General features: G+C 40.7%; 1 protein-coding gene across 1 annotated transcript in view; it reads right to left on the minus strand.

Annotated features, from left to right (window-relative positions):
• The window catches only part of LOC106578803 (zinc finger CCHC domain-containing protein 24), a 47,043-nt gene extending 38,859 nt beyond the window's left edge, over positions 1-8,184 (minus strand). The window contains exon 1 of the mRNA XM_014157967.3: positions 7,614-8,184. Coding sequence (XP_014013442.2) covers positions 7,614-7,853 — 240 coding nt within the window. The 5' untranslated portion in view covers positions 7,854-8,184. The remainder of the gene's footprint in view (positions 1-7,613) is intronic.
• Between the last annotated feature and the right edge of the window lie 10,824 nt (positions 8,185-19,008).

Genomic DNA, 19,008 nt, shown 5'->3' on the forward strand with positions numbered 1-19,008 from the left:
GTACTGAACTGAACTGAATTATACTGAACTATACTGTACTCTACTGAACTGAACACTACTGAACTGAATTATACTGAACTATACTATACTGAACTCTACTGTACTGAACTACACTATACAGAACTACACTATACCGTACTCTACTGTACTGAACTCTACTCTACTGAACTATACTGAACTGAACTCTACTGTACTGAAATGAATTCTACTGTACTGAACTATACTATACTGAGCTCTACTGAACTGAACTCTACTCTACTGTACTGAACTCTACTCTACCGTACTGAACTCTACTCTACCGTACTGAACTCTATTGAACTCTACTCTATTGAACTCTACTGAACTATACTGAACTGAACTATAATATACTGTACTGAATTCTTCTGTACTGAACTCTACTGAACTATAATGAACTGAAATCTACTGTACTGAACTACACTATACTGAACTACACTATACTGAACTACACTGTACTGAACTATATCGTACTGAACTATACCGAACTCTACCGAACTCTACTGAACTCTACTCTACTGAACTCTACTGAAATGAGCTATAATATACTCTACTGAACTATAATGAACTGAAATCTACTGTACTGAACTACACTGAACTCTACTGTACTGAACTGAACTACACCCTACTGAACTCTACTGTCCTGAACTCCACTGTCCTGAACTGAACTATACTGAACTGAACTATACTGAACTCTACTGCATTGAACTATACCGTACTCTACTGAACTATAATGAACTGAAATCTACTGTACTGAACTACACTGAACTCTACTGTACTGAACTGAACTACACCCTACTGAACTCTACTGTCCTGAACTCCACTGTCCTGAACTCCACTGTCCTGAACTCCACTGTCCTGAACTGAACTATACTGAACTCTACTGCATTGAACTATACCGTACTCTACTGAACTATAATATACTATACTGAACTCTACTCTACTGAACTCTACTGAACTGAACTGAATTATACTCAACTATACTATACTGAACTGAATTATACTCAACTATACTGAACTCTACTGTACTGAACTCTACTGTCCTGAACTACACTCTACTGTACTGAACTACACTATACTGAACTACACTATACCGTACTCTACTGAACTCTACTGTACTGAACTCTACTGTACTGAACTATAATGAACTGAACTTACTGTACTGAACTGAACTCTACTGTACTCTACTGTACTGAACTCTACTGTACTGAACTCTACTGTACTGAACTCTACTGTACTGAACTACACCCTACGGAACTCTACTCTACTGTCCTGAACTCTACTGTCCTGAACTGAACTATACTGAACTCTACTGCACTGAACTATACCATACTCTACTGAACTCTACTCTACTGAACTATAATATACTATACTGAACTCTACTGAACTCTACTGATCTCTACTGAACTGAACTATACTATACTAAACTATACTGAACTCGACTGTACCAAATTCTACTGAACTGATCTCAACTATACTATACTGAACTATACTATACTGTACTCTAATGTACTGAACTATACTCTACTGAACTCTACTGTACTGAACTACACTGAACTACACTATACCGTACTCTACTGAACTCTACTGTACTGAACTCTACTGAACTATAATATACTGAACTCTACTCTACTGAACTATACTGTACTGAACCCTACTGTACTGAACTCTACTGAACTGAACTCTACTGAACTCTACTGTACTGAACTGATCTCTACTGAACTGATCTCTACTGTACTGAACTATACTCGAATGTACTGAACTATACTCTACTGAAATATACTGAACTGAACTATACTGAATTCTACTGAACTGATCTCTACTGTACTGAATTCTACTGAACTGATCTCTAATGTACTGTACTGAACTATACTGCATTCTACTGTACTGAACTACACTCTACTAAAATATACTGAACTATACTCTACTGTACTCTACTGCACTATATTGAACAATACTCTACTGAACTATACTGTACCGAAATATAATATACTGAACTATACCATACTAAACTCTACTGAGCTATACTGAAGTATACTCTCATGTACTATGCTGAACTATACTATACCGCACTATACTTTACTGAACTATACTCTCATGTACTATGCTGGACTATACTGTGCTGTACTCTACTGAGCTATAGTGTACTGAACTGAATTATACTGAACTCTACTCTACTGAACTTACTGTACTGAACTCTACTGTACTGAACTCTACTGTACTGAACTCTACTGTACTGAACTCTACTGTACGGAACTACACCCTACGGAACTACACCCTACGGAACTCTACTCTACTGTCCTGAACTCTACTGTCCTGAACTGAACTATACTGAACTCTACTGCACTGAACTACACCATACTCTACTGAACTCTACTCTACTGAACTATAATATACTATACTGAACTCTACTCTACTGAACTCTACTGATCTCTACTGAACTGAACTATACTATACTGAACTATACTGAACTCGACTGTACCAAATTCTACTGAACTGATCTCAACTATACTATACTGAACTATACTATACTGTACTATAATGTACTGAACTACACTCTACTGTACTGAACTACACTATACCGTACTCTACTGAACTCTACTGTACTGAACTCTACTGAACTATAATATACTGAACTCTACTCTACTGAACTATACTGTACTGAACCCTACTGTACTGAACTCTACTGAACTGAACTCTACTGAACTCTACTGTACTGAACTGATCTCTACTGAACTGATCTCTACTGTACTGAACTATACTCGAATGTACTGAACTATACTCTACTGAAATATACTGAACTGAACTATACTGAATTCTACTGAACTGATCTCTACTGTACTGAATTCTACTGAACTGATCTCTAATGTACTGTACAGAACTATACTGCATTCTACTGTACTGAACTACACTCTACTAAAACATACTGAACTATACTCTACTGCACTATATTGAACAATACTCTACTGAACTATACTGTACCGAAATGTAATTTACTGAACTATACCATACTAAACTCTACTGAGCTATACTGAAGTATACTCTCATGTACTATGCTGAACTATACTATACCGCACTATACTTTACTGAACTATACTCTCATGTACTATGCTGGACTATACTGTGCTGTACTCTACTGAGCTATAGTGTACTGAACTGAATTATACTGAACTCTACTCTACTGAACTATACTGTACTGAACTCTACTGTACTGAACTCTACTGTACTGAACTCTACTGTACTGAACTCTACTGTACGGAACTACACCCTACGGAACTACACCCTACGGAACTCTACTCTACTGTCCTGAACTCTACTGTCCTGAACTGAACTATACTGAACTCTACTGCACTGAACTATACCATACTCTACTGAACTCTACTCTACTGAACTATAATATACTATACTGAACTCTACTCTACTGAACTCTACTGATCTCTACTGAACTGAACTATACTATACTGAACTATACTGAACTCGACTGTACCAAATTCTACTGAACTGATCTCAACTATACTATACTGAACTATACTATACTGTACTCTAATGTACTGAACTACACTCTACTGTACTGAACTACACTGAACTACACTATACCGTACTGTACTGAACTCTACTGAACTATAATATACTGAACTCTACTCTACTGAACTATACTGTACTGAACCCTACTGTACTGAACTCTACTGTACTGAACTCTACTGTACTCTACTGTACTGAACTGATCTCTACTGAACTGATCTCTACTGTACTGAACTATACTCGAATGTACTGAACTATACTCTACTGAAATATACTGAACTGAACTATACTGAATTCTACTGAACTGATCTCTACTGTACTGAATTCTACTGAACTGATCTCTAATGTACTGTACTGAACTATACTGCATTCTACTGTACTGAACTACACTCTACTAAAATATACTGAACTATACTCTACTGTACTCTACTGCACTATATTGAACAATACTCTACGGAACTATACTGTACCGAAATATAATATACTGAACTATACCATACTAAACTCTACTGAGCTATACTGAAGTATACTCTCATGTACTATGCTGAACTATACTATACCGCACTATACTTTACTGAACTATACTCTCATGTACTATGCTGGACTATACTGTGCTGTACTCTACTGAACTATAGTGTACTGAACTGAATTATACTGAACTCTACTCTACTGAACTATACTGTACTGAATTCTACTGTACTGAACTATACTGTAATGTGCTCTACTACAATTCTGGTTTGTGACTACTATGATTTGGCCAATTCAATTGCAGTCATTATATAACTTATTTTTCGGTCACCCTGTTCACGTTCTGGTAACAGAGTGAAGCTTTTTAGTCACTTAATAATTCAGAAACAAACTTGATTTCAGTATAAAAAAAAAAAAATACGAATTGGTAGGTCTACCTTTACGTGTTACTTTAGTGAACTTTCATGATCCTCCCTCCTCACGAGGGAGAGAAATTAGAAAATATCTTTAAAATATGTGGGTTTTTGGTTCACAGAATGACAAGACATTAGGTAATATTTCTTAAACTTACAGAACTCAAATAATTTATGCAAAACTAAATATAAATGTTGCTATTAGTTGTCAGGAGTCTTTACTTCAAAATTATTGTGTTTTTTATGTATTTCTAATACCTATTAAGACTTTTTTTTAGGAGATGTTTTTCAAGACCCCTTTTCCATCTGTGTCACCATAAATCTGTTTATTTTAGGTTGGAAAATGGTTGAACGATGCCTTGATTTTAATTTCATTTGACACCAAATTTGATTTGCTCCTATAAACTTATCGTTGATGTTTTTTTCGAAGACCCCCCCCCCCCTCCAAAAAAAAGCACACCTATTCCTCTGGGCAAACGTAGTGTACTATATAGCGAATAAGATACAGCCTAGCTTTCTGTAGCATATCTCACAAGCCAAATAAATCCTAGTTTCTTCCTCACCGCGTCTGATGAATGTGGTATTCTACTTGACATACTGCACCAGTCTATATGTCAGACTTCTCCGGAGAGGGATGGTAATCGAATTGAGCACCACCACCAGCATCAGCAGGCCCCATGCAGTATAGGTACATTGCATAGGGTCTACGTCCAAAACGGCACCCTATTCCCTATATAGTGCACTACTTTTGACCGTAGCCCTATGGTCCCTGGTCAAAAATAGTGCACTACTTAGACTTTTTCAACTCGCCCTACCTCCCCTGGCAGCCCACTGACATCAGAACAGTCTCAACACACACCAGGCACTATGTACTGTGTAAGAGGGGCTCATTCATACTATAGCCTACATTCAGCTAATCACCAGTCACCACACTGTTGTGGCCCAATGGAGGCATGTATGTCAGAGCTAGGGATTTACTGTATGTTTGCTGTACGTTTGCTGTACGTTTACTGTACGTCCAACTAAAATAATATTGTAAGTGGGTCATGGATTAAAATGTGAAAATATGTAGGACGGCACATTAGATTGGTAAATTATTATTATAATTTTCTTTTATTTAACCTTTCTATTTAACTAGGCTCGTCAGTTAAGAACAAATTCTTATTTACAATGACGTTCTACACCGGCCAAACCCAGACGACGCTGGGCCAATTGTGCGCCGCCCTATGGGATTCCCAATTCTCACGGCCGGTTGTGATATAGCCTGGATTCGAACCAGGGTCTGTAGTGACGCCTCTAGCACTGAGATGCAGTGCCTTAGACCTCAGGGGTTGTGCTTTCACTCTTAAAATGGGACCGTAAGATTTGTAGCCCTATGGGTTGAGTATAATTATTATTATTATAATCAAAACCAAATTATATACAAAAATATTTGTGCATGCTTCGAGCATACAGTATACAGCTTTTATGTTCAACTTGAGACAAAAATATGGTTAAATGTGTTAATTGCAATGACAATATTATAATTGTTCTATGAAAGACAGAATACAATATTGGATTAAGTTCAATCAAAGTTGTTTGGCATGACACACATGACACACGACCCCCCCATCCTGGGAAAAATATGATTTGTCCCCCCCAATATATCACTGAAACATAACTATGTAATTTAAATAATATTAATAATACGCAATGAAAGCAATTGTGCTGATTATAGACACTTAATAGCGCGTTTTTAAGTTTCAAAAGATTGCGACCCCCCCCACCCTTTGCCTCACAATGGTTTGATCCACTGCCAGTTCCTTAGTTGGCAGGGTAACAGAGGGGTGGTATCCACTGTCTGAAAGGCACTCAATGAACGTAACTGACGTGAGGTTAATCCAGTCAATCGCGCACACACACTAGCTGAATATGCAGAGCTAGCGGGCAAATATTAACTATTAAGCTAGCTAGTACCTATTCCATTTATGTGGCCTCGTCAAAGATGGAATCTTTGCTATCTTCAATTTATTCCAAGATCAGCATGCAGATGATGTAAGTTAGTGCTTCAAAGTCCCTGTGATAAGGTTAGCGATAAACTGAAGTCCAAACTGAACTACACTCTCTTCTACCATTGTCTTAAATATAGTTAATGGTCTCGTTGCAAAAGCTAAATTGTCGCAAGGGAACTTTTATTTATTTATTTTATTTCACCTTTATTTAACCCGGGTAGCAAAGATTATAGCAAACACCACTGAAACGGAATTGGTGCTCGCTAGCTTTGCAAATTCAGCTATTGTTGGAAGCCAGCCAATATGAAACAAACTATTAAAATTACAAAAGGTTGCAGCATATGTTGTGTAAATGGTGAACTCATACAGCTGTCAACTCTTGTCATTTTAATCCGTTTCACATTTGCTAGCTACCTTTTAGATCGAAGCCCAAATAGAATGATAAAAGATATGATAGAAGCCCATCTCCTACTGTAAATAACCTACACACTGTGTGTGTGTGTAGCCAGCCAGCCAGGTAGAAAAATGGCAGAAAAATAAAAGACGGACAGCAGAGTATTTTTCAGTACACCAAAACGCAAAGTAAGAACCCTAGTAGCCTAATATCTCAAAGACTAGTTGATCAAATGTTCATAAGAAAGAAATGAAATTCTAATGGAAATGTTTCACAATGATGTCATTAGGCAGAGCAGGCAACAGATGGCACACAGACAGCAGAGTTGGGGACAGATATGCAGGGACAGACTGGCAGAGACAGGGAGTCTCAGGTAAGTTTGTTGAGTCTTTGTTTGGCAACATTATTAAAGGTTCTCAATTTTTTTGACTTGTAAAATAGGAACATAATTGGAAAATGCCATGGATACCCCCACTCTCAACTTAAACTGGTGACTGAACTAAGATTTGTTAAAGGCAATGGTATTGCTGTTGTGATTAGTTGTGTAGTTTTGGGTACCGGTAGTTAGGAGTACGGCAAACACCTTATTTCTTTGGTTCCTCAATATACATTTACCATATTACAATGTAGGCTATGTGTTACAGCACTACGTTTGATGTCCCCCTCAGGAATTGCTCTTGAGAAAATGTCATGTAATTGTCCCCTCCAAAGTTGATATCAGATTTTCGCCCCTGATGACACACTCTACAGTTTGTACAAAATCACATATTTCATAGTTTGTTTTTTTAAATAAACTTTTCCCAACTTTACCTCATTCCTCTGGAGCTGCAAGAAGTTGTTAAGATAGTTGAAGTTGAGCGCAGAGCTCAGGTCGACAGCAGCAGCGGACCGCTGTTTGTAGTTGTTCAGGTCCAGTGGAGAACTCTCAGAATCCGGTCTGAACGCATCGAAGTCATTGGGCTGGTGGGAGTCTTGTAGAGACAAATAGATCCAGTTCAGTAGTTGTGCTGGTTGGTACACAGATGTACCCGTATCTATGGCAGACATCATGTTGATCTTTGGAAGAGGAACGCACAGCGCGTCTTGAAGTTAAAGCGCCTCCGGAGTTATTGCTGCAGAATTAGGCTACCAAAACCAAATCACCTAAACCCGATACAAAAATAAATCCTTTCCAACTCTTTAACCTGCTAAAAAAAAAAATCCTTGCATTCACCTCAAAGAGCCCTCTTGGACTCCAATCCCTGGATTATGGTCACGGGAGAACCGTGATAAATGCATGACAGGGCAAAACGTTCGTGCCAGTCAAAATATATGTGGACTCCACTCTGTAGCCCATCTCCACAGCGGGGACGAGCTCAGCTCATTGCATATTCTCTCTCGGTTATTGGAGTGCTTCATTATGAATAGCTAGCAGGTCTGATAGAGCCCCACAGTGGAGGTGTCACAATACCCATAAAACCTTGCGGTCAATCAGGAAAATGGTTCCAATCATTTTTCCCATAGGGGATTTTAGAAACACTTAAAATAAAGGCTGTGTTTCGTGTAGGCTTAACCTGGCGTGATTTTTTTGATAACCGTGTAAATCTATTTTGGACAAAGGTGACTTTTGATAATATATTTGGCTCTATTTACACTCAGATTCGAAAATGCTAATTAGCATCAAAGTAAACATCTTGCAAAACTACAAACCCCTGAAAGCTCCTGCATGTCATCTCCAGCTGACACCTTTTCTAACAGTTATTGTGTCAATTTAAAACATGCACAAGACAGTTCACAGCACTGTCAATTTAAAGAAATGTAGCCTATTGATTCCATACTACATTTAGCTGACATTAGATAGTTAATCCAGAGATTCTTACCGTTGCCTGAATTCAGCAGTCTCATCCAGATCATCATGGCATTTGTAGGTCTTTATGATAGCCACGTTAGCAGTTAATTAGCATTTCATTGTCCTAGAGAGATTTACATGGTTATCAAAACGTCACGTCAGGGTGAGCCTACACAAAACACAGCCCTTATTTTAAGTGTTTCTAAAATTCCCTTATGGGAAAAATGAATGGTGGAAAAAAGATTGGAACCATTTCCCTGTTTGACCGTTAGGTTTTATGGGTATTATGACTCATACTGTTGTAATCTATGCTAGAGTAGTCTCGAAAACCCATAGCTACAGTAGGGTCAGGTTTTCGAGACTGATGCTGTAGTGGCAGTGGTATAACGTAGGCTACTTAACAAAAAATACTTTCAAGTAGGCTACTACTTAAGCAGTTTTTTTAGGCTATCTGTACTTTACTTCACTATTTATAATTCTTGACAATTTATACATTTGCTTCACTACATTCCAAATTAAAATAGTGTACATTTTAATCCATACATTTTCCCTGACACCCAAAAGTACTTGTTACATTTTGAATGAATGCTTAGCAGGACAGGAAAATTATCCAATTTACACACTTATCAAGAGAACATCACTGGTCATCTCTACTGCCTCTGATCTGGCGGACTCACTAAACACAAATACTTTGTGTTGGGAGACAACAATTGTGCCGTCTGGTTTCCATAATATAAGGAATTTGAAATTATTTATACTTTTACTTTTACTTTTGATACTTAAAGCTACAAAATTCATATAGACATGTGAGTTATAGATCTTTTATTCTCATTGAAACCAAGTCTAAGAAGCGGTAGATTTGTTCTATGTGTGCTATTTCTATGCTTCCCGTTCTTAAGTTTCGTTTTTGTGTCTTTTACTTTCAGTTTTGTACACCAGCTTCAAACAGCTGAAAATACAATATTTGTTTTTATGGAAAATATATTTCACAGCGGTTTAGATGGTATAATGATTCTCAACACTGTACTTGCTTGTTTTGCCACATAAACTGAAATTAAGCGAACTATTCGAATTTTAGCAAACAGGAAATAGCAGAGGGATTTCTGCATAGTGCATCTTTAAGTATATTTACTTAAAATACTTCTAGACTTTTACTCAAGTAGTATTTTACTGGGTGACTTTCACAATAACTTGAGTCATTTTTCCATTAAGGTATCTTTACTTTTACTCAAGTAATACAATTGAGTACTTTTTCCATTCCTGTGTAGTGGGTATTGAATGATATTGAGGGGATAGGCCGATTTCCATTCAACCTTTTTATGCGAGTAAAGTAGAACTACATGTCGGATAAAACAATGTCATAAACCTGATGGAAACAGCAAATTTCTCGGTAAACTTTCAAAATGTTGTCAAACCAAAGTACTTTTTTTCTTTTAGTAAAATAAATGATAAGATAAATGGTGGTGGAAACGCTTTTATGCACGACTATTGATACAATAACCATCATATCGAAGTAAATAAAGTCACGAGATGATCTGTTGTGTGGTCCTCCCACTACGACTCAGGAAACCATGCAGTTTAAACTACAGATTTAATAAATTATGATGAACGTCACAGGGTGGTGAATGTGCACGGTGATGAGCTTGATGCTGCTTTCTAATAAATACAGAGGGTCTTATTCTGGTGACATGATGATCGATGCTTGGCTGCCGTTTGACAAATTAAAATAATCTCGCTCTTTTGTCCATAATAATCTCATTATGTAGACTAGCCAACCCACACCGTATCTGCAAACTGTTGGCTAGAGCACACCTGCCAATACCAGAGTAGGCACATTCACTATATGATGGAAAACATTTGAAAATTATATGGAAACCCATTTAACTTGTATTTTTCTATTCGGCACATGGGAATTTAACTGTAAAATGTATTTTTATGTGCACTACATCATCACGCACAGATTTTTACCCGCACCAGGTCATTTTGTATGGAAACACATCTCTGGTGGGGAAAATGTGCACATTATATTAATACATATGTTAGAATATTCGTATGAAAATCTGTCGCCACTTCTATGGAAATTTAGCTAGTGACTGACATAAGAGAAAAACTGCTGATGCAAAACCAACCTATCAGCTACTGATAGGAATAACAGTGATACAATAATAAATATAAAAGGAAGTAAATTACTTAGTTTAAGTTTGTACAGTAAGTTAGGCATTCATATGACTGTGTTATATTAAAATGTAATTGTAAATGAGAGATTTGCAAATTAGAAACATTTTAAATTGCATTGAGTGAAAAGCCATTTCCACAGAGAAGGGCAAACACATTTAACCTGTACAATTTACAATTAAATAACAAATGGCTCACCGTACAATAAAATATTTTCATTATAACTCAAAAAATGTTGCATTTCAATTCTTGACTCAAGTTACATAAGCCTACAGACACACTTCTCTCTCAGCCATGAAATGATCGCCATCTGCTGTTCACCTGAAAGATATCGTGGGGGAAGTGATGTCATCGATTCTGCTGCCAACACAACCATGTTGGATGCTGTGTTCGAAAAGGTTGGCATTGAATTTCTCCTAAAATGTAACTAAATACAATTCCCCTTAAATTAGCCAATTTCCATAAGCAGGGGTTACTTTCCTAGTTAATTGTATATAAACATAATATATTACCTCATATGTATTTGATTTGGAATAACAAAGACAAAATACAAGAATAGATCTTAATTTTTCTAAAGATGGTTCAAGAACGGTATTTTGTTAGTGACAATTATTTCCTGAAAATTTACATTTTTATTAAATTATTTTATTAGATGGTGTGTGCATCAACAATAAAATAAAAAATAAATAATAAGTAAATAAAAAGTACACTAATAATTATATGAGATATACCTATATCATATATGAGATCACCTCTCACAGTTCTGGGTGACTTTAACCTCCCCACGTCTACCTTTGACTCATTCCTCTCTGCCTCCTTCTTTCCACTCCTCTCCTCTTTTGACCTCACCCTCTCACCTTCCCCCCCTACTCACAAGGCAGGCAATACGCTTGACCTCATCTTTACTAGATGCTGTTCTTCCACTAATCTCATTGCAACTCCCCTCCAAATCTCCGACCACTACCTTGTATCCTTTTCCTTCTTGCTCTCATCCAACACTTCTCACTCTGCCCCTACTCGGATGGTATTGCGCCGTCCCAACCTTCGCTCTCTCTCTCCCGCTACTCTCTCCTCTTCCATCCTATCATCTCTTCCCTCTGCTCAAACCTTCTCCAACCTATCTCCTGATTCTGCCTCCTCAACCCTCCTCTCCTCCCTTTCTGCATCCTTTGATTTTCTCTGTCCCCTATCCTCCAGGCCGGCTCGGTCCTCCCCTCCTGCTCCGTGGCTCGACGACTCACTACGAGCTCACAGAACAGGGCTCCGGGCAGCCGAGCGGAAATGGAGGAAAACTCGCCTCCCTGCGGACCTGGCATCCTTTCACTCCCTCCTCTCTACATTCTCCTCTTCTGTCTCTGCTGCTAAAGCCACTTTCTACCACTCTAAATTCCAAGCATTTGCCTCTAACCCTAGGAAGCTCTTTGCTACCTTCTCCTCCCTCCTGAATCCTCCTCCCCCCCCCCCCCCTCCTCCCTCTCTGCGGATGACTTCGTCAACCATTTTGAAAAGAAGGTTGACAATATCCGATCCTCGTTTGCTAAGTCAAACGACACCGCTGGTCCTGCTCACACTGCCCTACCCTGTGCTTTGACCTCTTTCTCCCCTCTCTCTCCAGATGAAATCTCGCGTCTTGTGACGGCCGGGCCGCCCAACAACCTGCCCACTTGACCCTATTCCCTCCTCTCTTCTCCAGACCATTTCCGGAGACCTTCTCCCCTACCTCACCTCGCTCATCAACTCATCCTTGATCGCTGGCTACGTCCCTTCCGTCTTCAAGAGAGCGAGAGTTGCACCCCTTCTGAAAAAACCTACACTCGATCCCTCCGATGTCAACAACTACAGACCAGTATCCCTTCTTTCTTTTCTCTCCAAAACTCTTGAACGTGCCGTCCTTGGCCAGCTCTCCTGTTATCTCTCTCAGAATTACCTTCTTGATCCTAATCAGTCAGGTTTCAAGACTGGGCATTCAACTGAGACTGCTCTTCTCTGTGTCACGGAGGCTCTCCGCACTGCTAAAGCTAACTCTCTCTCCTCTGCTCTCATCCTTCTAGACCTATCTGCTGCCTTTGATACTGTGAACCATCAGATCCTCCTCTCCACCCTCTCCGAGTTGGGCATCTCCGGCGCGGCCCACGCTTGGATTGCGTCCTACCTGACAGGTCGCCCCTACCAGGTGGCGTGGCGAGAATCTGTCTCCGCACCATGCGCTCTCACCACTGGTGTCCCCCAGGGCTCTGTTCTAGGCCCTCTCCTATTCTCGCTATACACTAAGTCACTTGGCTCTGTCATATCCTCACATGGTCTCTCCTATCATTGCTATGCAGACGACACACAATTAATCTTCTCCTTTCCCCCTTCTGATAACCAGGCGGCGAATCGCATCTCTGCATGTCTGTCAGACATATCAGTATGGATGACGGATCACCACCTCAAGCTGAACCTCGGCAAGACGGAGCTGCTCTTCCTCCCGGGGAAGGACTGCCCGTTCCATGATCTCGCCATCACGGTTGACAACTCCCTTGTGTCCTCCTCCCAGAGTGCTAAGAACCTTGGCGTGATCCTGGACAACACCCTGTCGTTCTCCACTAACATCAAGGCGGTGACCCGATCCTGTAGGTTCATGCTCTACAACATTCGCAGAGTACGACCCTGCCTCACACAGGAAGCGGTGCAGGTCCTAATCCAGGCACTTGTCATCTCCCGTCTGGATTACTGCAACTCGCTGTTGGCTGGGCTCCCTGCCTGTGCCATTAAACCCCTACAACTCATCCAGAACGCCGCAGCCCGTCTGGTGTTCAACCTTCCCAAGTTCTCTCACGTCACCCCGCTCCTCCGCTCTCTCCACTGGCTTCCAGTTGAAGCTCGCATCCGCTACAAGACCATGGTGATTGCCTACGGAGCTGTGAAGGGAACGGCACCTCCGTACCTTCAGGCTCTGATCAGGCCCTACACCCAAACAAGGGCACTGCGTTCATCCACCTCTGGCCTGCTGGCCCCCCTACCTCTGAGGAAGCACAGTTCCCGCTCAGCCCAGTCAAAACTGTTCGCTGCTCTGGCACCCCAATGGTGGAACAAGCTCCCTCACGACGCCAGGACAGCGGAGTCAATCACCACCTTCCCGGAGACACCTGAAACCCCACCTCTTTAAGGAATACCTAGGATAGGATAAAGTAATCCTTCTAACCCCCCCCCCCCCCCCTTAAAAGATTTAGATGCACTATTGTAAAGTGGTTGTTCCACTGGATATCATAAGGTGAATGCACCAATTTGTAAGTCGCTCTGGATAAGAGCGTCTGCTAAATGACTTAAATGTAATGTAAATGTAATATGTACTATTTACACTAAAGTATGTGAACACTACTTCAAATTAGTGGATTCAGCTATTTCAGCCACGCCCATTGCTGACAGGTGTATAAAATTAAGCACACAGCCATGCAATCTCCATAGGTAAACACTGGCAGTAGAATGGCCTGACTGAAGAACTGTGACTTTCAACGTGGCACCGACATAGACTGCCACCTTTCCAAAAAGTCAGTTTGTCGAATGTCTGCCCTGCTAGAGCTGCCCCCGTCAACTGTAAGCGCTGTTATTATGAAGTGGAAATGTCTAGGAGCAACAACGGCTCAGCGGTGAAGTGGTAGGCCACACAAGCTCACAAAACAGAATCGCTGAGTGCTGAAGCGAGAAGCGCGTAAACATTGCCTGTCCTCGGTTGCAACACTCACTACCGAGTTCCAAGCTGCCTCTGGAAGCAACGTCAGCACAAGAGCTGTTTGTCAGGAGCTTCATGAAATGGGTTTCCATGGCCGAGCAGCCTCACACAAGCCTAAGATCACCATGCGTAATGCCAAGTGTCGGCTGGAGTGGTGTAAAGCTCACCGCCATTGGACTCTGGAGCAGTGGAAACGCGCTCTCTGGAGTGATGAATCATGCTTCACCATCTGGCAGTCCAACGGACTAATCTTGGTTTGAGGGATGCCAGGAGCACGCTACCTGCCCCAATGCATAGTGCCAACTGTACAGTTTGGTGGAGGAGGAATGATGGTGTGGGGCTGTTTTTCATGGTTCGGGCTAGACCCCTTGGTTCCAGTGAAGGGAAATCTTAATGCTACAGCATACAATGACATTCTAGACGATTATGTGCATCCAACATTGTCGCAACAGTTTGCGGAAGGCCCTTTCCTGTTTCAGCATGCCAATACCCCCATGTACAAAGCGAGGTCCATACAGAAATGGTTTGTCGAGATCGGTGTGGAAGAACTTGACTGGCCTGCACAGATCCCTGACCTCAATCCCATCTGTATGTGACTAAGAAAATGTGATTTGATCTAATCCCTTTGGGATTAGTTGGATCGCCGAATTCCAGCTTCGCCACCATGACAGAGATCGGCCACAGGTTTATTGGCAAGAATACATTGCAGTACTTTGCTAAAAGTTGCCTGGAATCAAGTCATTAATTGTGTGATTATCTGACACCGACTAAAAAGTAGCTCAGGGACACACGACATTAAGGCCTAGATTCAATCAGATTAAGAGTAAACACGCTATAGCCAACACTAGATTGAATCCCCCGAGCTGACAAGGTAAAAATCTGTCATTCTGCCCCTGAGCAGTTAACCCGAGCACCGAAAAACGTAGATGTTGATTATGGCAGTCCCCCCGCACCTCCCTGATTCAGAGGGGTTGGGTTAAATGCATTCAGTTGTACAACTGACTAGGTATCCCCCTTTCCCTTACCCGCACAGCTGTTTTTTTAAGGCCTAATGAATTTATTTAAATTGACTGATTTCCTGCAATTTTTTTTGCAGAATGAAGCCTTTTTTGTGCGAATTGTCGAAGTGACTAGTGCGGGCCACCTCCCAGACAGACCTAGCAGCTTCACTCAGGCGTGGGTAGTCTTTACCTGTGGATCTTCTCTTGACCTCACAGGGTGGGTCAACTCCCACCGTGCATTGTAGGCCTAGATTATCCCGCTGTATGAACCTCTTTCCAGGTGAGGGGGCCTCTCTGTCTTCCTTCCCTTCCCTGAGTTAGCAGTACAGCCATGAGTTCCGCTTCATCAACCCGGGTCACTCGTCTTGGTCTATCCCTGCTTGCCACAGAGGTTAGCTCACTCCTTCACACTGTTGACACTTCACAGGTAGTTTGTGACACGGTATACTACGCGTCAATGAGCAATCCAATATTTATTTATAGTCCACTCTGTACTATTTATTCTATTACGTGGCGCGGCTCTTTACTGCGTGTTATCTCTCTGTTCACGCAGGATACGTTCCGCCACAGGGTTACCCAATTTTTTATAAGCATGGCATAGCCTCAGACACTCCTGCTAGAGGCTGGTCCTCCCTTTCTAGTTGTCCGGACAACACCCTCATGGGTGAGTCACACTCACTTATTCCGGGGTATAGGCCTTCAGCTAAGACTAATTACTTAAAATGAATTCTTAACTGAAAGCAGGGGTTTGACACTTCGTCTGGGTAGAGGATAAACTATAGACACCCAGTGCTCCTTTAGAGTGCCTTTTACACAGTTACCCTTGAGCTCCCCTTTGGTTTCCTGCTCAAGCTCACAATATGTTAACAACTGTCTTGATTTGGTCTTATGTAGCAAAATTGTAAAGTGTTTTTTACATTGGATAAAAGCAGAGACACAGAGCTACAAAATGGTATATCATACAATGCATTTGAGGAACAATGGGAAAGTAATTCTGCTTTGAAAGTTGACAAACCTCACTTTTGAGAAAATGGCCTTGGAATGTTTTGGTACCTACTGGAGAGCTCTTCTTTGTCTACACCAATTCAGCATCGTTCACACCCTCTTAAGCTTTAGCCCACCAATCTCTTTAAGGTTTGATCCGAGCGTTCTGTCCTAACAACAACAGTCAAGCACCCAAGATAACTGGCTAACGTTGGCTAGCTTGATAGCTACTTCTAGACACAAATGAGAGAACAGCTTACTGACCATTTTACTTGCCTAGCAGATCTTGTTAGGCTGTTTTTATGTTATCCAGAGTGTTGTTGACTGCAACTGTGCTGCTGGCAACAATAACATTTTTGCCAACGTTTACTGACACCGGCCATATTCAATCGGTGTTGAGCGTTCGTAAATTCGTCAGTTATTCTGCTCTCTGGCACACTCAAACTAGAGTGCTCTGAAATTGTAGATAGCCAGAGCGAATTTACCAGCTACGTCTATCAACAGTTGTCGTAGTGACATTCTAATGAAATGGTTACTTGCATAGTGGAGTCTTTTGTTAAGACATATAGCTAGCTAGCTAGGTAAACAATGAACCACAATACCAACTCATGATGTAACTACCCTGCATGAATCCGCAGGTAGCTAACCAACCAAGTTCAATGTAAGCTAGCTAACATTAAGCTATAATTAGCAAAGCAAATGGCTCTAAGATATGAATAATAAGATCATACACGTAACGTCAGCTAGCGAGACAGCCAGCTAATGTTAGCTAGCGAGCTAACAGTACACTTTAACTTGAAATAAAAATGACTCTGTCAAAATTAGAAGCGTGTAATATCTGAAAATATATCTAGCTAGACTCTCTTACCCGTATGCATCATGAATGAACGATTCTCCCTGTCACGGATGCCTTAGTTTGAAGATGCCATCTTTTCTCCATTTCCTTAGCTATCATACTCTAATTCCCCTGATTTCAAAACTCGGTCCTCCAGAAAGTGTAGAATAACACTTATGCAGTTCTATTACAAGATACATTTTTTTAAAGCCACATTAGACAGGATTACCTAGTACACACACTGACCAGTTCAAATAGACAGAAGCGTGCTATATGGCAGACCAATCCGAACTCATCTCTCGGTATGTCCAGACCACTCATTATCTCAGCCAATCATGGCTAGTGGGAAGGTTGCTGGCTTTTTCTGTGGCTAAACCAACTAGGCTGGTAATTTAACATTTTTATTCATATTTACAGATGGCATACAAGTCTGTTATTAACTTCTTACGGATCATTGGGATGCTACCGTCCCACCTGGCCAACATCCTGTGAAATTGCAGAGCACCAAATTCAAATTACAGAAATCATAATATTAAACATTCATGAAAATACAAGTGTCATACATCATTTAAACCCTCGACTTCTTGTTCATCCAGCCGCATTGTCAGCTTTTAAAAAGGCTTTACGGCGAAAGCACACCATGCGATTATCTGAGGACAGTGCTCCGCACTCAAAAACGTTTACATACATTTTCCAACCAAGCAGATGCGTCACGGAAGTCAGAAATAGCGATAAAATAAATCACTTACCTTTGAAGATCTTAATCTGGTTGCAATCACAAGGGTCCCAGCTACATAACAAATTATCCTTTTGTTCGATAGTCCTTTATATCCCAAAAAAGTAAGTTTGAATGGCGCGCTTGACTCAGTAATCCACCGGTGTCCCTCGTTCAAAATGCATACAAAATGAATCCCGTAAGTTACCAATAAACTTCTTCTAACAAGTCAAACAACGTTCCTAATCAATCCTCAGGTACCCTATTATGTAAATAAACGCTACAATTTAAGACGGAGAATACAGGAGACCATTACCGGAGATAAATAACGAAGTACGCGCACTCACTGCAACGCGCTACAAACACTACAGCCAAAATGGGAGCCACTTAGAAAAACGACAAATTCTAGCTCATTTTTCAAAAAACAAGCCTTAAACTCTTTCTAAAGACTGTTGACATCTAGTGGAAGCCCTAGGAACTGCAATCTGGGAGGACTTCCTTTTATATTCCCATTCCCATCCATTGTAATCAGAGGTGAGCTGAAAGAAAAAAAAATCTGTATGGATTGTCCTCGGGTTTTTGCCTGCCATATCAGTTCTGCTACACTCACATACATTATTTTAACAGTTTTGGAAACTTTAGAGTGTTTTCTATCCAATACTACCAATTATATGCATATCCTAGCTTCTGGGCAGTTTACTTTGGACACCTCATTCATCCAAACTTCCAAATACTGCCCCCTAGCCCGAAGAAGTTTTAATGCACATGAAAGTTCACATGTTCCAGATCGCGTTTCTCCCAAAAAACGCATTTTGATAAAAAAAAATATATATGTTTACGTTCAAATGGCTCTCCTGTGAAGTAGTGACCTGCGACATAGCCTAGTTTCCTGAAACGAGTCACATGGTCTGGCCCCAGGACGCCTAAGGTGAACGAACCCCCTGAGCCTGTAGTT

The sequence above is a fragment of the Salmo salar genome, chromosome 19 (assembly GCF_965601325.2).
Source record: "Salmo salar chromosome 19, fSalSal1, whole genome shotgun sequence".
NCBI lineage: Eukaryota > Metazoa > Chordata > Actinopteri > Salmoniformes > Salmonidae > Salmo > Salmo salar.